This window comes from Pieris napi, chromosome 5 (genome assembly GCF_905475465.1).
Source record: "Pieris napi chromosome 5, ilPieNapi1.2, whole genome shotgun sequence".
NCBI classification, from domain to species: Eukaryota; Metazoa; Arthropoda; class Insecta; order Lepidoptera; family Pieridae; genus Pieris; species Pieris napi.
The window spans coordinates 12,046,383-12,067,337 of record NC_062238.1 but is presented as its reverse complement, the minus strand read 5'-3'; the positions used below and the strand labels follow the sequence as shown (position 1 = coordinate 12,067,337).

The 20,955-nt window shown below is 33.8% G+C and overlaps 3 protein-coding genes and 2 non-coding genes across 5 annotated transcripts in view; 4 read left to right on the top strand and 1 right to left on the bottom strand.

Moving 5' to 3' along the window:
- The first annotated feature begins 2,135 nt into the window (after nt 1–2,135).
- Nucleotides 2,136–9,308, top strand: LOC125049879. Its single transcript, XM_047649386.1, has 6 exons — nt 2,136–2,253; nt 3,338–3,492; nt 4,898–5,083; nt 7,180–7,353; nt 8,150–8,407; nt 8,632–9,308. The coding sequence occupies exons 1-6, from the start codon at nt 2,229–2,231 to the stop codon at nt 8,776–8,778; spliced, it is 945 nt and encodes a 314-aa protein (XP_047505342.1). The 5' UTR covers nt 2,136–2,228; the 3' UTR covers nt 8,779–9,308.
- A 325-nt stretch (nt 9,309–9,633) lies between these two features.
- On the top strand, nt 9,634–9,704 carry Trnag-gcc. The gene has a single exon. It is a non-coding gene; the product is annotated as a tRNA-Gly (tRNA).
- An 89-nt stretch (nt 9,705–9,793) lies between these two features.
- Nucleotides 9,794–12,456, top strand: LOC125049881. The gene is made up of 3 exons (XM_047649392.1): nt 9,794–9,956; nt 10,214–10,438; nt 11,020–12,456. Exons 1-3 carry the CDS (start codon nt 9,887–9,889, stop codon nt 11,622–11,624), a joined length of 900 nt encoding a protein of 299 aa, XP_047505348.1. The 5' UTR covers nt 9,794–9,886; the 3' UTR covers nt 11,625–12,456.
- Nucleotides 12,457–13,038: 582 nt separating this feature from the next.
- On the bottom strand, nt 13,039–13,109 carry Trnag-gcc. Its single transcript has one exon. It is a non-coding gene; the product is annotated as a tRNA-Gly (tRNA).
- Nucleotides 13,110–13,586: 477 nt separating this feature from the next.
- Nucleotides 13,587–20,955, top strand: part of LOC125049855 — a 356,920-nt gene continuing 349,551 nt past the window's right edge. Inside the window, exon 1 of the mRNA XM_047649336.1 lies at nt 13,587–13,858. Coding sequence (XP_047505292.1) covers nt 13,821–13,858 — 38 coding nt within the window. The 5' untranslated portion in view covers nt 13,587–13,820. The remainder of the gene's footprint in view (nt 13,859–20,955) is intronic.

Here is a 20,955-nt window from a genome sequence, read left to right as displayed (position 1 = left end):
TGAAATAATTTAAGTGTTAGTGCAATGGGATACAAAATAAGTATGTAGATATTATTTATATTTTACCAAATGAAAAAAAGGTGTTCCGACTAGAGTTTTAAAAATCGACTTGGTTACTTTTGAAAAAAATGTATTATAAGTATTCAATAAATTATTATTTGCGTGAGACACTGTAGTTGATATAAATTTAATAACGTTATATTATTTGTATCGTAAATATCATAATATGATATTATGTACGATACAAATAATATAAGAATTGACCAATTCATATGTAAAATTCCTTAAGACAAATTTGCCCGCCATTGTGTGTGGCAGAATATGCGAACTTACGATTACCACCTTACACATTTTTGTACCATATTCTTGCAATACATTTTTTTTTTGCGTAATTTAAGATTAATATCGTTATGTTAAATGTTACTTAAGTTTGTTATACGTAATTTCTTTTATGAGTTACATTATTCTTTATTGAACAAACCGAGAGTTTTTGAACAAAGCCAGGCCATACCAGGTCCCAAATTCAGGGTTGATGTATATATAGAGGGCAAGCAGAGACCCCATAAGGTACACTCAACAAAAAGAAACTGTACGGTTACATCGGGGTGCTTTAAATCTTTTGTTTACTCTATATTAAATACTCGCATACAACAATAGAATATAAGCGAAATAATGAAATATTAATTGCTATGTAACAAATGAATGTAACGTAACAGTTGAAGAGAGCCTATGTCTGGCTATACTCTCGGGGCGTAACTCCGACGATTTAGGAAATCGCCACGCTTATTAAACTAAGAAAGCCTGATTGTACAGCCTTGTTTCTTACAGTGGTGAACTGTACTCGTACAGAAACAACTACAACCCTTGGTGTCGTCAGATTTCAGTCAGTCTTTTGTGTCTTACACAAGGCGTCAACTTTTTTGGATTACCATTATCCTCTCGATGTTTTCCTTCATAGAATGGGCCATTGGTCCGGCGTTCGAATGCTCAAGGCACTGCCCTGCGATTCTGTAACTCACTTTTCGAACTCACACAGCGGTTTTCGCATCGACGGTCGCTCTCAAATCAGTCGTGAAGCAGTCATTTTATGATTTGGCATTCTGATAAACATTAAACTACAAGCTCCCACCTTTTCAGAATGCCAAATCATAAAATGACTGCTTCACGACTGATTTGAGAGCGACCGTCGATGCGAAAACCGCTGTGTGAGTTCGAAAAGTGAGTTACAGAATCGCAGGGCTGCTCTTGACAGTTTGCAAGCAAACAAGCTAACCAGTAGTTTAAAATAAGTATAATTGTTTCTGTATTATGACATAACGAAGGCACAGTAGAAATAAAAAATACGCAGTGATTTACTACAGTCATGGTTTCAAATAGGAGGTAATTTAGCTCCGAACTAAACTCCTTCTTAAATATACACTTCTAGCAATACCCATAGGTAGTGGAAAGTCTATTAAGTCGGACTATAGATATATTTTTGTTATCACAAAAGTCATACTGGCATAGGTGCAGCTCCTCACAAACATTGTGTATAACGATAAACTTGGCGATTAAAAAGAGTGGCGGAGAGTTTATTGCCAGTTCTTCTCTTACCTTCTACTCCCTTGATTTGAGAACTGGCACTAAATGTAAAATTAGACGCATTTAATATATTTCTTTTTTGACGTTCATAAGTGTACCTATATGAATAAACTAGCAAACTCGGCGAACTCCGTTTCGCCACCAGATGGCTTCGTTTTATGTAACATTTCGTTTGGTGATCCCGCTTTTCTGTTGAAATTTTTCCTGAATTTTCTTTGTTATAAACCTCACGGAGCCCGAGACCTGCAAAACCGTGAAAATCGGTTCGTGCGTTCTGGAGTTATAGCGTCAGGAAGGAAAACCCGACTTATTTTTATATAGTAGATTATTTTGACTTTTTTGACTATTCGTAAATGCTTTGTTTTATTTATATCACAAAAGTATGCAAATAAGTATGCTATATCTCTTAATAATGCTATTCTAATTATTAATAAAGAGGATTTAAAACAATCGCTTGTATGTCAAACAATTCATACAAGGTAATTACAAAATAGAAAAACGTTATCAGTATCCTTGGAGCTGACCGCAGTTCAATAGTTTGATGTGCCATTATGTTCATTCAGCGGTCCAGTGGTGCGTATGACTATTGTATTTCGGCTATAAATGCTGATTGTTTCGATGTATGTTACATATCTGGTTATCGAGAGATGGGGAACACTAAGTCGGCTCAAGGTAAGATTATTTATTTAAGCGATTTGGACGTGTTAAAAACAAAAGACGCTCTCAAAGAAATGACTCTAGGATTTTATTAAGCAAGTAAAAGAAAACATACTGTTTAAAGAAATTTATTTCGCATATCAAAAAAAGAATGTATTTAATTACATGAGAAAGTTAATACATATGTATATTAGGAACGAGATACACGTCGCCATCAGCCATCCCAATTTTAGTCTACTCTTATTCTGATATGTCTCTTTAATGTCCTTTTGAATTGGTTAAACGCGCTAATATTATAAATTTTAGACGGTAATTGATTAAATAATTGGACACCCTTAACTTAATAGACTTCTTCAAATAATTTTTACGCGGCTTCAGCTAGATAAGCAAACTCGCTCGACGAGTATTGCGTGTACATTACATACATTATACAAGCCTTACAAAAGAACCATCTTGTTCGTTCTCTTGGTCTCTTTCTGAGGTTGGCCGTTATTCTAGTGTGTATTGTGCCAGATGCAACTATTCTTCCGAAGTCGCAGCAACTATGTTATGTTCCTTCTCACCCCACGCCCCACAGGAGGGCAATTTGAATTTATTTGTAATTTTACTTACACTTTTTCGTTTCCCTAGTGATTTCTTCATTTAAGTTAAGTAAACATCTTAAGTAAACAATTTTTTTTAAATTATGTATGTTACATAGGGGCATACAAATTTTAGAAAGGCTACGAGAATGGAACAAAAACAATCTTCTAAAGCGACGTTTTAATATATGACTATCGCATTCGTCTGCATTAATAGCCAGTCCCTCTCTTTCGCTTTTATGAACTCTATTACCATTTGGATATTCTCCATTGATGATGCTATTAAGACAAAGTTCTACATAGCGTTAACTATTCCAGCTTCAAAGAGAAGAATATTTCATCAAAATTGTATTATCGAGTTAAAATGTTAATTTTCTATGCGATGTTAAGGTGTAGGTATATAGTAAAAATAAGAGAAATAGAGAGCCGGCTTAGACATCGCTTGACACTCTTCATTCTAGATGTATCATTAAAATCACCTTCTTTAGTCAATGATGATGTTCAAATGTTTTTCACAGGAAATGAGCCGCAGGCGAACGATGAAAAATCGAAATCCGCCCACAGCCAGGGCTTTGGCCAACTATATGCAGCGGAAATAGAGAATTTCAGAGAGAAACCATGCTGCAGGATTTTCCTCAAGATTCTCTTTATCATCCTCGCCGCCATAACCATTGTAAGTACATATTAGTTATTTAGTTAGTGTCTGAACATTTCCTTGTGTCGGATGAGCTGTCTTGAGCCTATTTTCATGGAATAGATCACCGCGCACTGATCACTTATTCTAGTCAGGTCAATTATATAAATTAACCAATGAAAATAAAATGAATAATAAATCATCAATAATAAATCAAATGAATATTTCTAGATATTGAAAAGGTAATAAATTTAGTGCAATAGTTGTTTTAATGTATCGCTAACAGACAAACATATACTAGCGGCGGAGGACTTGTTTTTATATAATACTAGCGGCCTGTGCCGGCTTCGCACGGGTGAACATTTATTTTTTAAGCATTTATTGTAGATATTGACATGTTCTTTAGTATTGTGGAACATAGTTTTCGCAGCGCATGCGATGAAAGATATTTTGTAGGCATTTTTATACCTTGGGTAACATTATTGTAGTTTTAGCAGGGATCCTTATCTTTTCTTCCAATAAAAATAGCCTATATTAATCAGTGATAATGTAGCATTCAAATGGTGAAAGAGTTTTTAAAATCGATACAGTACTTTTTGAGCCTATTCGTTACAAACATACTTACATACAAATATTTCCACTTTATAGTATGCTGTGTGATTATTTATTCATTGTTAATTCATTCAATTACCACGAAAAATTCCTCATTTTCAGGTTAACTAGCCTATGATACCCATAAACAACTGGCACCAGTTACCAGTCACAGATATTACCCCGTACTACCTCACAAACTTTACCTCATTAGATCAGTGTAGATTTGTATGGATTTATTCCAAATACACAATAGTGTCCTAACAGGTGACTCTAAATCAATGAGAATGCATAACCCATAAATATTCACACACGAAACAAAAGAACATACATAAGAAATAAATTAGGGAAAACAAGCTAAAGAATTAAGAAAAAAATTACTTACTAGAAATTAGTAGAACTTTTGTCAGTTCACTCAACGGATAATAAAAAAGATCCATCAACCTAAGATTAAGGTTGAAGTAACGTCGGACGAGATAACGTTAATTCTGTTAAAACTTTAAAAAATCCTGTGGCGCTACAACCTTTTTAGGTTTGGGCCTCAGATTTCTGTATGTCTTTCATGATCATCATCTATCAATCTAATAGGCAAGTAGTTGATCAACCACGTGCATGATACACACCGTCTACGTTTTCGGTCTTAGATCGAAAACGTAGACAGCAAGCCGGTTTCCTCGCGTTTACCTTCACCGTTCTACCGAATGTTGAATACATAGACAGAAAGTCCATTGGTGCACAGCCAGGGATCCAACGATCTCGAGGTGGGAGTCACACGCTGAATCCACTAGTCCAACACTACTCATATCTGTTATATATACTTAAGATTACCAGCTAAAGTCTCAAATTCTTTCAGATTCAATCCATTGTTGTAATAGCAGTGAGTATCACATCAGCCATAGCTTCAAAGGTCTTCACTCAAGAGCAGTCCAGCCGCCTTGTGGCGTTAATATTACTCGCAATCACGGCTGCAGTGACCATATCTGTGGTAATCTATACCTTGGTCGCGGTGTTAAAGAAGAAGAAGAAACCTGTTCATGCGGTAAGCATTTAATAGTTATTGCAGCAGAGTCACTTGGTAATATAAAGCATTCAAGTAATGAGGTTGCTAATGACAGAACTGTTTAATTATCTATCCAAGTCCGCCCTTAACAATCGTTATGCTGGAAACAGAACCTTTTTATATAAGGGGCAAACAGAGGCTCATCTGATGTTAAGTGCCGCCCATGGACACTCTCAATGCCAGAGGGCTCGTAAGTGCGTGGCCGGCCTTTTAAATAGACTCTTTTCTTGAAAGATAACCGCAAAATGTATTTAAGCAAAGAACAGAGAAATCGCTTTTGCGCTTAGTGTGTTAAAAACAAGAAAATTAACACTTTCTTTTGCGAACTAGCGAACTGCACACCGGAATCCCGGTGGGGGATATGACCTTCAACTATTCAAAGTGTACTCCTTCCTCAAAGGCCGGCAACCCAACCACTAAAAATGGGTGTTCATGGGCTGCGATGACTCCCCTTTTTAGACTCGTTTGCCCTCCTTTTATTAAAAAAAAACAAGTAATAATATTAGCTTTTAATTGGAATAAATAGGTACTCTCTTTACTCTTTTACTGATACCTATAGTGTAACTCATCAAAATCATTATTCTTCTATGTACTAGTAGTGGTAATCATATTTGTTTATTACCAATCAATTACTATCTTAGTAGGTACAGTATGAACTAAAGGAAATCAAGAAGTGAAGTATTTCAATTTCAAGTATTTCAAAGGAAATCTACTAAGCAGCTTCTAATAATATAAGTACATGTTTAAATTACTTTTAAAGTAATTTTCTTTAACTGGACACATACACGTGATCTGATTTGAATAAACCAAGGTCATTAACATGGTCCTTGAAGTTGTTAAAAACGAAAGCTTTGATTGCCATATCACGCGACCAGACTTATAAACTACCAACAATGAACCCAATATAAGTAAAATCGATTTCCAGAAGGATTATAGGCTTTCTTAGGCTGAAATTATACAGCGAACAACTATTTATTAAGCTTCAAAATAAATATTTCATCCAATGAAAAATGCATAGCAAAATGTTGGCCAATTTCTCAGTGCTCAATGTAGACTCCGGATTTGCATGTACAATACTGGACTAAGAATTCACTGAGGGCAATCTAGTTGCTTATGCGACGTCGATGTTAGTTCAGCCAATCAGTGATTTGACTGGTCAAGGGTCACTCTCTACTTTAGACTGGAGTAGTACAGCATAATTTCTCCACAACTCCTTTAATAATAATAATAATAATATAAGCCTTTATTGGGACAGAAAATTTTACATAATTTTAAACTTAAACTATTATCTCTAGTGAGTCGGTGACGACAACCCATCTTTTTGCCCAACTTTGACAAAGGTCTCCTCCATTTCTTTCCACTCTGCTCTATTCTGAGCTTTCCTTGTCCATATTTTCCCAGTTGAGGATTTTATTTCGTCTTCCCACCTTCGAATAATAAAATAATAATAATTAAAACTCATTTATTCCTTGAAACATTTACAAAATATACACACTTAAAATAAATTTCTTATATTTTTTAATTACGCGTCACGTCGTCCGCTATGGACTCCTAAACTACTTAACAGATTTCAATCAAATTTGCACACCGTGGGCAGTTTGATCTAACTTAAAAGATAGGATAGCTTACATATATATATAATTCTACTGTACGTGTGTATGTCACTGGAGTCCTCTTAAACGGCTGGACCGATTTACATTCACAAATCAGCCCGGCTGCACTGCGCTGCTGTCGGTACTTTCATTCTTTGTTTAATATCATAATCGCTTGAAATATCTTGCAGGACAACGTCTGTGGGGTCCGCTAGTTTTTTTTTTTTCAAGGTCCTCTTTTAGAGTATAGGCCTCCCCCAATTGTCACTATCTCTCTCTGTCTTAAGCTCGTCACCCCACCTTGCAAGACGGCGACCTCTCTTTCTTTTTCCTGGTGGATCTTTCCACTATGTTACCCTTTTTGTCCATCTGCCATTGTTCATGCGGAATGAGCACAAGTCCTTTATTGTATTTCCTAGAAAACTACGCTGAAAGGTACTTTATTACATAGCTTTATATTTATAAACAAATTGGTTTTCGCAGACCACGACAACGATGATAATATTAGCGGTATTACAAGCGGTGATTGTCGGGGTGTGCATGAGGGTGACAGTGGAAGATGAGGTTCTGCTGAACCGTTCCCTTGTGGACTCCTTCCGGCTGGCCAAGGACGAAAACTCGAGACATATGAAGTTATGGGCTGCAACACAGAATGATGTAAGTATTTTTGAAGATAGTAGAAATTTCCTCAAACTCAAACTCAAAAATATCTTTATTCATATAGGTACAGTACACTTATGAATCGTCAGAAAGAAGTTAAATTAATTGTAAATTTACATTTACTACCAGTTCGCAAGTCAAGGGCGTAGAGCGGGTAAGAAGAACTGGCAAGAAACTTTCCGCCACTCTTTTAAATCGCCAAGTATTGAGTCATACAAATTGTTTGAACTGGAACAAATCATTAGATTAGGATCATTTACGTATTCCTCTAATTTATAAAAATCTTTATTGATTAATTTTCGTTCAACGATGGCTTTGAATTTATTTAGTGATAATTCTCTAATTTCGCTTGTTGTAAAAACGAATACAATTTCCATATAAGGAGTGGTTTATCTTTTGGAGCCTGGTTGGTCGTACACTCAAATTAGTTATATTTCGCGTATAATACTGAAAGTCACCATTTGTTTTAAAATAGTTTATATTCTTTTGGACACACAACAAGGCTTCAAGAATATATTGAGCTGATAGTGTCATAATATTTAATTCCTTAAACTTATTCCGTACCGACTCCCTCGGAGAAACATAACAAATACCCCGAACAGCCCGCTTCTGCAGCACAAATATTGTCCTAAATGTAAGTTAAATGTAACTTCTCTGCCCGATCTGTGAGTTAGTCTTTTTTAATGACAAAGAATTCTGGTGGCTTGGCTTCAGATCCCAGAGAGACAGACCCCTATGCCCATGGGCGCCCACACTTTAGCTTATCGTCATTATTAAGTAATCGTTCTTACAGCTCAGCTGCTGTGGAGTTTACAGTGCAGAGGACTACAGGCGTTCGAATATCCCGCCCTATTTCCCCCCGGACGTGCCAATATCCTGCTGTCCAGGATATGACCCTACACGCTCAGACCTTTTACAGGAGAAAGAAAGAGAGTCATGTAAAGCAAAAAGAGAATTCCATGTAAGCGGATGCAAGACACCAGTGCTTGCAATGTTCAAATTCACCTGTGCATTGGTGCTAATGAATGTTATCGTATTAATTGTTTTAGAGGTCAGTAACATATTAAGTATTTTCCTGTTTTATACTCTATATAAATCCATCTTCGAGGCACTAAGACAAAACTTCCTGCTTTGGCTGCAAATGGTATACTATTAGTACCAAAATTTATAAAAAATATTGTGTCCTTACATAAAATGCAAGCAATTAAAGATTTATGATTGATTTGATTGAAATACAGTTAAATTAAAGCAACATGCAATTCAATTTTGTTCCAGCTTCTGGTAGCCTTCTCCGGAGTACTACATTTGAAAAATAAACATAATGTGAAACCAGATAACATGGAACAAGTAGCTGTGGCCCCTATACCTATGCCACGAGCTTCACTAAGTTCAGGGAAACCGAAATCTGTAAGCTCAACATGAAACAAAGGAAATTTATGGATTTTAAAAATATTACCTCAGAATACACAACTCACTAGATGGCGCTAAATATTATTTTTGTAGATTCATAGAGGTGTCACTGAAAATGAAAAACCCTTCTAGTTCATAAGTATTTACTTAGATGGCGCTAAACACCTATAAATGAAAATCTAACATCAAGATCAACCAAAATTTTGCTAGTCATTATTTTTTCAATAGGTGGCGCCAAAAGCAAATTAAGTTTTTTTTAGTTCATAAGCAATTTAATTGATGGCGCTAAACACAAAAACAAATGAAAATCGGACTTCAACCAAAACTTTTCTAGTTCATTATTGCCTACAAAGGTGGCGCTAAAAACAAAGTAGAGTTTTAGAGGTAATATTTTTAAATAACGGGATAAATCCAAAGATCTCTTAAGACATAACGAACGGACTCATGACTAAGTTTAGACATATTAAGATTTTTATACTGTTGTTGCATAATATGTAGGATTCGTTAATACTAAGCTGTGAATAAATGACATTGAGACATTATTTTAACTTTTATTAAACGTAATCAATTTTTTATATACTTACAATTGGTATTGTTTTGACAAGAGAAAATACTTACGTATATGATAAAAAATCATAGCAAATTCTTCATATATAACTAAGTCATAAAAAACTTGTCTCATTTATCTGCATTTCCCTCTAATTCATAAAATTGTACCTACTCTAAAAATAAAGTAGTATTTCCTCTCTTTCTATCAAATTGTGCGTATGTGATGAAATGTTAAATTTTTATGAATCTCAGTAATTTCAAATTAAATAATAAAAAGTACTACAAGTTAATATGCATAAATTCCGTACTATTAATGTAGCATCGGTGGTTCAGTGGTAGAATGCTCGCCTGCCACGCGGGCGGCCCGGGTTCGATTCCCGGCCGATGCAGCTCTTTTTTTATTTTATAAATAATATCATTCAGACTTGCGTGCGTTAAATAATAAGTAGTAATTTGCATTTTTATGGCAATCAGTTACGGAACATAAATAAAACAGTAAAAAGTAATTAAGATAAGTAAGATTTTTAATTACAGCAAAGTCAAGCAGAAAATGAGCTAGTAATATCAAAACATGACCTTAAAAATTACTCAGTTTGGTTTGAAAATTGCTTTATTCTTTTTAAGATTTCCAGTAAAAGCCGGTAAGTATTATCTTTGGCATTATAAATATAAACCTGTGACATATTATTATCATACATCTTTACTAATTCAAACATTTCAACATTATAACCAATAAATTAATTTTTACATAAGTCTTGATAAGTTATGTAAAAGGTACAGTAACTATAATTCTAATCTATAAATAATAGAATTGTGGTGCATATCTTTTGATTGTGTGGTCAGCGTCTCTACTGTCTGATGATTTTTGGTAAAATTTTACAATAAACTATATTTTCAGTGCCACCAGAATATTGTCTCTATAAACTGAACACCAGTGATTGTCAGGGAACTCCTACACCAGTTTTCTCCTACTACAAACCAGGATCCAGATGTGAAATAGAGATATGGAGAGGATGTCCCACCTACAACAAATTTGACAATGAGTATTTGTGCTCTCATTATTGCATTTACAACTTTTTAAAACCTACTCTTACTACTCCTATGGTGAGCTATGATGGAGCAGGTAATTTGAAATCTTTGTTAATTTTATGCTAAAATTAAGTAATATGATATGTTGTTTGATATGCAATTGGATATGGTGAACTACTACACTAGCAGTGAAAAACATTGGAGAGTATATGAGTCTGTTGCATCATTGTCTTTTAATCCATGAACTGATTAAAATATAGTATTCTGTTTGGAAAAAGAAATGTAATGGTAATTACCAACTCTCTCACTGCTGTAATAAAATGATTATTGAACTGATAACAAAATCATACCACTATGTTTTGTCATTGTCAGACGTCAGTTTTCAATTTATTCTTCAAATTATCCGTGTTAATTCTATCATAACATAACACTTTCAAATAATTTTTGAAGTTCTTTTGGCGCGTTTATAGGGAAAAATTATGAGAATAAATTTTTAGGATGCGCGCGCACACCGTCACAAAAAACCGACACCCTGAAGTTAGCTATGTCAAAATTTTAGTTTTTTTCTATTGTTAGTGTCGTTTTTTCTACGATTTTTGAAACGAATTTTATCTTGTTACGCCAAGAAGTACTTTTAACGCGTCTACATAAGTACACACACGTTTTTTTTTACAGAACAGTGTTCGCACTCCGTTACTCAGACTTGCAAGTCCGGTCCACAGAACATTGCATACACATTCAACGAAACGAAACAAGAATGTTTACCCCTGATCTGGGGAGAATGCAAAACACCTAATATTTTTAAAGAGAAAGACGAATGCATCGACACCTGTACGGGTGATTGGAAAAATGAAGTGCTTAATCTGACAGAAGATGAGTTCGAAGATATAGACGAAGTTCTGTCGAACTTCATGACGCCTAACACAACAACTGCGAAAAAATTAAAATTATTGGATGAAATTAATTCCACCTCACCAATGAAAACGACCAAGGAAGAAACTACTCTCGAAATGACTACACCAGTATCAGTAGTAACTGAAGAATCAACGACTAAAGAAGTCACAACAGAAGAAGTGACAACAGAAGAAGTCACAAATGAAGTAGTAACAATAGAAGAAGTTACAACTACGCAGGCAACTACCGAAAAACTGACCCCAGAAATAGAAACAGAAAAACCTACTACAGAAGAGTCTACAGTTACAACGACGGTACCAACGAGTACACGAAGAATTAGGACGAGGGGTACAGATTATGTGAGTGAAGTACAGTTACCAGATTAGATAACAATAGGTTTCCATACTTTGGTTACATCAAATAAAATCCCCTTGGAACTAAACATCTTGTTCCAATTTAATCGTATATTTGCATAATCTTCATTTTATTTATGCTCTATGGTTACTAGCGGCTACATGAATTGTTGTAGGCGTTCATGCATAATTTTAAGTTTTTACACCTAAAATACTGTTAGTAAATTTAAATACGACCGCAATTATATACAATATCATTGTAAATTTTAGTAAACGAGAAAAAACTTGTTGTGTTAGTGAAGAATGCAAGCGGCGTAATTATTTCAGTAGGTTAATTATAATAATAAAATTATATTTCATTCGTATAATTAACATGGTACACTTATAAACGTCGAAACAAAATTAAATAATTCCAAAACCATATTTAACAAAATTTAACGCTTACAAACAGCATGTAGACTCTATGGTCTGCAGTCGATGTAATGAAATGGAGAAGAAATGTACCGCGTGGTTCATACTTTAAAAATGATCGGGAGCTAAAGAATTTTCATTGCTGCTGTAAAAAGAAGCGATTAAACACAGAGGAGAAAGTCCAAGCAAATAAAATGGCATTCCTAAAGAATCTAGAGCAGCTACGGCATACAGCTGTCAATATGATAAAATCTATAATACGATAATCGCCAGTTTTGATATTCTATAATTGACAGTATAATACAACGATAAGATTTATTTTAATAGAACAGTATTGTATCGATTTCGATACTGGCAATTCAACGGGAACAATTTATTATCTTTACATTTAATTAAGTAATAATGAAATACAGTAGCTATTAAGATTCCCCGTGATTAGAGTCGACCATAAATTCTATATTTGACAATTATTGGTATGTACCTAAAGCCTGAAACTGTCCATCATATAGAAATAGATCAATCTACACTGAAGTATTTCCAATTCGACATAGGGTCTTGCCAGTTTACCCCTGTTCTATAAGAAAAAACACACGGATGATGTATGAGTGGTCATAGGTACATGAGAAACAAAATAAAATTAATTTAGAATAATTTAAGCAACTGCAAATAAGATAATTTATGTATTTACCCAAAGCTCCAAGCTAATGAAATAGCTATGTGCTAAATACTTCTGGTCATAGATGCGGTATAACCGCAATATGGTACATTTAAGCCATCAGACCGTGCAGATATGAGGAACGTCACGCTTTCGTGGAGAAGCACTGTAGCATGCATACTATGGAAGCATGATGAAAGATTATAAATTCATATGCGTGATAATTATACTTGTAAAAAATAAAATGTTTTAAAACTGTTAAGCCGCTTGTGGCGTTGAAATTTTACAGTAAGAGTCTGAAATACCCAAAAATCTTAAAAATTTATATGTATGATACTAGTTCTTACATTTTTAGATAACTAAAAAAAACATAAAAGTTATTGCATCGGCCGGGAATCGAACACGGGCCGCCCGCGTGGCAGGCGAGCATTCTACCACTGAACCACCGATGCTTGTTATTTACTATGGAAATAAATAATCATATTCAAAGTATCTATATCTATTCTATGAGTAGAATATTTTGTGTTTTACAAATATTATCTAATATTGTTAGAACAAGTGTGACAAAACCATTTCCATTTTGGTGTCAAAATACTTATCTACACAAGTGTATTAAATTTGTTGACAGATAGATCATTCACCTGTACCAAGCACATTTATTATTTTTGGGGAAAACCAAGAATAAATGATTTTTAAATAAGTAATGCTTTTAGTTTGAAACAAGAGAAAGTAAGTGACAAATTACACAAATAACATTGTAAAATATGTTTCCTTACAAATGTGATAACATTTAATAAAAATATAATATGCCAAAGACGGTTAAAGAATTTTCGAAAATATCGGAAAATCTGCTGTTGATTAATCTGTCGACCAACTCGTTGCACAACTAGACAGGCAACGTTCTTCATACAAAATCACAAGGCACAATTTAGTTCGCTCGCGTGTGCGATAAGAATCGCATGTGGTTTATTTATCGTTTCCAATCGATCGCCCGATACGCGTATTTGAGTGTCTTAAATGTCAATTATCGTTATTAATAATAAATAAATTATAGTTCTTATAGGTGTAAACTGTTATTTGGTTGATTAAGTGTTAATTTGCGTTGAATTAACGCAATCCTAAGTGTTGTGAAGTGTTTTTCTTCAAGTTACAAGCTGAATAAGATGTTTGGAGTATTAATGAAGAGATGGAAACCGAAAAGGTACTTAATGTTTATTTAATTTATTTACTTTGGTGGCGAAATTAAGTGTAATTTTAAATCGATTTTGTTTAATATTATATTATACCTAACCTAAAAAAATTGCGGCTCAAGTCGCTTGGGTACTGAAGTAGCCATAATAAATATCTTATTAATTTTGTATTTATTATTCTATTTTGTACCGCAAAATTGTGGAATACTATAGAATAATACCTGAAAGACTAGGCATAAAACCTGTCCGGAAGGGAAATAATAAAAAAAAAACAAAAAAAAAAGTCAACTGTCAAACTTATCTATGCTCAAAGGGAGCTAAAAGAAATTCCCGCCTATGCGGATTAAACCAATTTAACATTGTAATTTTGGAGAGAAAGATGCGAAATATAAAAACAAGTCACAAGTTATGTTTACTGGTGAAATATTTCCGTGTAGGTATGTATTTTTCTTATTCAAACACAAAAACAGCAAACATTACGTAATATGTATGGTAAATCGTTTGACCAACTAATTAGCCATACATTAACTAGTATGGTTGTAATTAATAATATACCTAACAAGCACCTGTCTTCTATTTTCGTTTGTCTAGCAGAAGCAGGTGTAAGAACAAACATCTGCTTGACACAGGTATTTTGACATTTCCAAAAATGGCCACACCGTCGTGTTATCGTTGGCATATTGTTGATATAAAATATATTCAATTTATTCAAATGCCTCGCACAAAAATAATCTTACTAAATAATTCATAAAGTCTTCGCCGTGTCTGTCTGTTGGCGATAAACTCGAATATTACTAAACGGATTTTGACCGCGGCTCGCTAGTAAGCTATAAATTAGAAAAATTTGAGAATGTAAAATTCCTTTTTGAAATACTAAAGGTATTGAAGCTTGAAGCAACATGGTTTATGGTTTTAATGCGACACTTCAACACACTGTTATCTATGAAACTGAACAAAAACATCGAGGCGTCGAATTTCACATTTAATTATAATTAGTACGATTTACCTAGCAACGTCTTTTAAAAGTCCTTAGTCAGTGAATATTAAGTATGTCAGCTCAATATAGTTGGTGAAATTGTTTATAAAACTAATCATAACATATCAAATTGTTTCTTGTCAGCAATTGAAGTAGTGTTTTTCATAAATATTGTCATGTCATATATCAAATATCATTAAAATGCACTAAACAAAATAATTTTAATATTGATATGGTCACTATAAAGTGTTGTTTGATTACATAATTACGTAATAACTTAAGACAGTAGGTAGGGAATGAATTAACCGAGCTTAGATTTGTTCTGTTTCGAGTATTATACTGGTCAGTCACCAATTGTTTTAAATAGTTTAAATTATTTTTACATACAACAAGACTTCAATAATATATTGACCAGATAGTGTTATAATATTTTACACCTTAAACTTATTCCGTCTCGACTCACGGAAATAATAAATCCCCCGAACAACCCGCTTCTGCAGCACAAATAAATAAAATATGTTTATTATGGAACATAAGATACATGTAAAATACCGAAGGACATAACGCTGTGAAAGTAGCTATGGTATTACATGGATCTCCCTTATACGGTTACGTTTTTTTTTACAAGTTACGTTTTTGATGGCTGTATCTCTAAATCTGTAATTTTTAATTTTTTTTTTATTTGGACCACAAAATTAGGACAAACACATGATATAAATTGACATACATACATAAATATCAAAAGCGGTGCCGTCCCTATAACATGTGGACACGACAAGAACTCTGTAATTATTAATTCGGTTGCAATTACCCCTAACTTATTGTACGCCTATTTAAAATCCTGTAAAATATTCTTATATAGAAATTTTAAAATAGAATATTTTCTAGAACATTGCCTATAATGGAGAGTTGTAAGAAATAGTGAATATTTCGTAACGGAGACAATGGGTTGCGACACAAAATGAAACAATGGATAAAAGACAATGTCTGAAATAATCGATAAAAAGCTAAATAGAAAATGCTAAGCGTGAAAAGAGGTTTTACTTTTAAAGTAAGCAAGCCTTCTTCAATACAGTGTGACCTGTCAAATTGCAATACATTTTTGACGTTTGAGTCGCCCTTCGATCTTACCCTAATATTCCTGATGGTATATGTCAATGTCATATGTCATGCGCCGGCTGAATTTTCAAAAAAATATTTTAGAATTTAATTACATACATATAGTCTTTTTTCCTTCGAGAGAGAGTATTCATATGGTGAACCAATCTTTGAAGGCGGCCCAGTAGATTGTTTAAATACAAAAATAATAATATTTCATATCTATATATACATACATCAATCAAATATACAGTATTAAAAGTAATTACAAATTAATAGAAAGAAAATTAAAACGGATCTAAGTTTAATCCCTGTGGCAGTGTACCTTTAACGCTGGCAGCATTTCCTCGCAGTATTGCGAGACTTATTCGTTGAGCGAGGAAAGCACCAGCTCTGGGGTCACCGGTATATATCTACCAGGCGCCAACTTAAATCTTATATAATTTAGATGTTAATAACCTATTGGTGGGTAACTACATAACAAAATAAAACTTGGATTATTTTGATGATTAATTATTATTTATTTTAGATTAAATTATTAATGAACACATATTTCACAGACCTATCAGTGTTGCGATAAATATATACTTTCACCGAAGGTTGCAACATTATAATACATAATCTAATAATTAGGAAACTTGTTAAACCTACGCATTACAAAACAACATGAATTATGTCTGACATCTTTGTTATAGCCGATACTCGAAGCGCGAAGGTCCAAATTTATCTTATAAAAACACGATAAACACCCACTAATAATAAAAACTTATTGCTTTATTTTAATTTCTTGACTTGAATTACAGTACAGTATTATGTAGTTAACTAAACGAAATTTAAATTATTAATTTAAAACTTTCTGATCGGGTATATTTCGGGCTGACAACTATATTTAACTATATTTAGACTTTAGATCAAAGTAATTGCTGCCCCTGCGAACTTCGTTTCGCTGTAATGATTTTTTTATTTTTTTTATTTGTACCTTTTAGTAGCTACATACCAACATATGGAACATTTTGGCTATGGTACCACATAGATATTGTACATATTATCACTAACCTAAGTACTAATAAAAATATATATTTTTTTAAATTTTTATCCAATAAATACTTTCATCAGATTCAAGGAGAAAAATAAATACTCGAATTGGTCCCGCCGTCTTCGAGATTTCTGCTTAGCAAAATATTTTGCGATGATTTTGAATTACATATACGAGTATAAGAATGTTAAATACTAAGTAATTTAATAAAAAGTAGTATATATATTTATCTTATTCTGTTGAATTAGTTTTAATAAAGGTATCCTGTTTGTTCCAAAGAGTATTTATCTTATTTTACGTCATGCTATAATTTTTTGAAGTGAAACATCTTTATCGGGGTTGGAAAAAAATTTAGTGTAACATTTTTCGGTTACGCGTCACATGTTTCATAACTATAACAATGATACTAAAAATTATATTACAATTTATGAAATTCTGTAAAAATCTTAGTGGTAATAAGGTAAAATGAAATAATTGTATTATTTGTATTCAAGTCTGTGATATTAAAAGCCTTTTGTTAAACTTTATCTAATTTAACTTTATTTAACCAACTTCTGTAAAGTTAGTTGCATATAGATAATTTTTCGAAAAATAAGGTCATAAAGAAGTTTCACTTCTAACGTGTGTACACTAGTACACGCACATTTTTTTTATGTACATTCTATCACATAATTGTCAAATGTCAAGCTCTGACGATTGTCAAAAAGGCGGGAAATTCAAATTGTAAATAGAACTTCATATTATCCAGAACAATTTGTAGAGCTCGTTATCGCAGTGAGTGCGAAAACGGTCCGCTACTAAAAACGATAAAAGTGCTACGGCCTTCCGCAAACTATCGTCCAATTTGTAGTACTACACTTATGTTGTTACAATTCCTCAGCTAAGATTAACTACTAGTACTTCGTGATTATATACAACAACTTAATCAGGACTTCGTGAGAGGTTTTCTTGTTAGAACAATCATATAAACTCTTGCAAAAAAGGGGCACCTAAGGAAATTTACGTTTAAAGGTTAATTTACGTCAAAAGAAATTTAATTGTCTGACGTAGTAGACTTATAATCATGTAAATTGATACGTGTGAAGTAAATTCTGGCAATTTTTTTTAAATTTTTCCTGAGAATCAATGCTCAATGCTATGACACATGTACGAAACGAAAGACGAGTGAACGAGGGATGAGAGTTGAACTAAGAGCAGTCTTAGTTCAACTCTCATCCCTGAGGTCTTAGTGCACCAATGGACTTTGTCTGTGATGCCATGTGAGCATTTAACATTCACTCGAACGGTGAAGGAAAATATTGTGAGGAAACCGACTTGCCTTAAAGACCAAAAATTCGAATGCATGTGTAATCGTGGGCTGATCACGTACTCTTAGGTTGACTAATGATCATGAAACGGATAAATCTGAGGACCAAACCAAAAGGTTGCAGCGTCACTGATAATAATATTGGTTGTCGGTTTCATAATTGGAATTGCTATTGTGAGTTACTGGGGACAGTCACTACCATAAACATTAAGATGAGAGCGGAGGAAGTTCATAGATACTTTTCTTAAGGTGACACAATTGACCAAAATATGATGTCTTAAGTTAATGTAAATTATTTATACAAATGTATTATGTTATGGACTTAGAAAATAGAAACATGGAAGTTAAATTATTGACCTTTAAGTGAATCGTTCACATGGATAATCAGAAATTCTGATAAGATAACAAGGCGCCATTGCACTTCACTTGATAAGGATTCTTTGATTATAACCTAACTTCTAAAATCATTTGGCTTTAGAGTGGTCAGAGGCATTGTTTGGATACCTGAGTTTTATCATCGGACGTCAAAGCAGAATACAGAATACCATCACCTCGACGTCGACCATCGTTCCACAACTGAGCGTTTCTTAAGGCGGTTTTTGCCGCGCACAACCGCTATGTGGAACCAGCTGCCCACTAAAGTATTTCCGAACCAATTCAACTTAGGGTCCTTTAAAAAAAGAGCTAAGATTCTTAAAAGACTTGCGAGTCTTCTGGCAATGTGAGTGCCCATGGGCGGCGGTACCAGATGAGCTTAGTATCAGATGAGCCTCCTACCCGTTTGCCTCCTATTACATAAAAAAATAAATATGCAATAAGTTTGTGTTGATTTTAATTATTCCAAATTGAATCCTAATCAGATTTTACAAGCAAAAAAGTTCGACGTCTCTGTCCACGACAGAGGTGTCTGCCACTATAAACTTATAAAAAAAATGTCGATGAAAATATCTTCTATCAAGGCGTGTCAAAGCTAAATTGCCTATACATATTACGACAAAAACTATATTAGTCAATATATAGTATAATAGTACGTAATCAGTGTGGTAATACATTTACCACACACTTCCTACAGATGATAAAAACACTATTGAAACTATGATTAAAATATCAAATAATGTAACATAACTTTATTATATTCAAATAGGTAATTACGCCGCCCCTGTCTAGGGTTGCCACTGTTTAAATATAATTTATGGAAATTTATTTGTAAATACAAACTGGAAACATTTTTTAATAGTTAACCTTGATGAAATGAACAGTTATGTTGTTTATGATATTTTTATACAGTAGCTGCCCACGTAACTTTGTTTCGGTAATATGTGTTTTTTTACTCAAATACAAGTCTTTCCTCCAACTTCGATGTTACCTTTGTAGTAGACTCTCGGGCCGTGGGGTTCAAGTGACAGGCGCTACTTAAAGATTTAAGTTGGTGCCTGGTAGATGGCACCGGTGACCTACTGGTGCTTTCCTCGCTCAACTAATAAGTATCGCAATGCAGCGAGGAAATGCTGCCAGCGTTAAGGTACACTGCCACAGGGACCAAACTTATAAATTTGTTTTAATTATCTTTTTATTAATTTTTAATCATTTTATTATTACTATGTAGGTTAAGAAAATTGTAAATATTGTATATTTGATTGTTATGTTTAGGTTTTATTTAAATAAATTGATATTTTTTTACTTAGCCCACCGTTTTAGTAGCTACATACCAACATCTGGAATACTTTGCTATGCTATCCCATACAGACTTCGCTTTTCCGGAATAAAAACCCAAGTACTAAAGATTTCATGTACACATACATATTTATATTTTTTAAATTTTTTCACTTCATAAAAAGAATAAATAAAAAAATACTCGAATTGGTCCAGCCGTCTTCGAGTTTAGCGCTTAGCAACATATAACATATTTTGCGATTCATTTTTATTTATACAAATTTAAGAACTATGATATCATCTATTTAGTGATCGAAGGTTGTGGGAGGTTTCAATAAAAGTTAGTAATTATTAATTCATTCAATGGCTTTGCAAAATAAAATGTGTTTCGGAAACGATAAACTTCCAGCACGTCCTGCTTTTTTTGTAGAACAGGAGGCTGAAGGGCAGGAGGCTCACCTGATGTTAAGTGATACCGCTGCACGTTGCGTTGCCGGCCTTTTAAGAATTGGTACGCACTTTTCTTGAAGGACCCTAAGTCGAATTGGTTCGGAAATACTTCAGTCGGCAGCTGGTTCCACATAGTGTTGGTAGCGGTGTCCAGTTCCTCTAGCTTTTAGCTGCAGCAGGCTGCTCCGGCTGGTTTAGGTTAAATTTATTGACTCATATTTTAACGTGTCACACGTCTTCTCTCGTCTGATGTACCCCTTTGATGTTGTGAAGACAGAGAAAACTATAGTAAAAGCATTGCAATTAAACATATGTATTTATTTATTAAGAATATGTATGTAAATCTATAAAAGTTATATGTCAGAGATATCGTAAATTCATGCTATAAGCACCTAAGAATTTGTCTAAGACAGATCACATTTGACAGCCCTATGAGATTGCTAGTGCTGCCCTCTGGCGGGACCACCTGCAGTGATTTTAATTGAAAATTGGCCCTCTCGTATGCAGTGTTTCACGCTGTGTGGCCACCCTCTTCGATTTTTTTTATCAGGGATGTTATGGTCAATAGTTTGACGTTAGAATAAATTAA

Bases quoted from the DNA above. Each gene is read 5' to 3' on its own strand.
- LOC125049879 (XM_047649386.1), top strand. From the start codon at position 2,229: ATGGGGAACACTAAGTCGGCTCAAG. The intron at 2,254-3,337 runs GTAAGATTATTT...TGTTTTTCACAG, and splicing joins GAACACTAAGTCGGCTCAAG to GAAATGAGCCGCAGGCGAAC. The intron at 8,408-8,631 runs GTCAGTAACATA...ATTTTGTTCCAG, and splicing joins TCGTATTAATTGTTTTAGAG to CTTCTGGTAGCCTTCTCCGG.
- LOC125049881 (XM_047649392.1), top strand. From the start codon at position 9,887: ATGACCTTAAAAATTACTCAGTTTGGTTTGAAAATTGCTTTATTCTTT. The intron at 9,957-10,213 runs GTAAGTATTATC...CTATATTTTCAG, and splicing joins AAGATTTCCAGTAAAAGCCG to TGCCACCAGAATATTGTCTC. The intron at 10,439-11,019 runs GTAATTTGAAAT...TTTTTTTTACAG, and splicing joins GGTGAGCTATGATGGAGCAG to AACAGTGTTCGCACTCCGTT.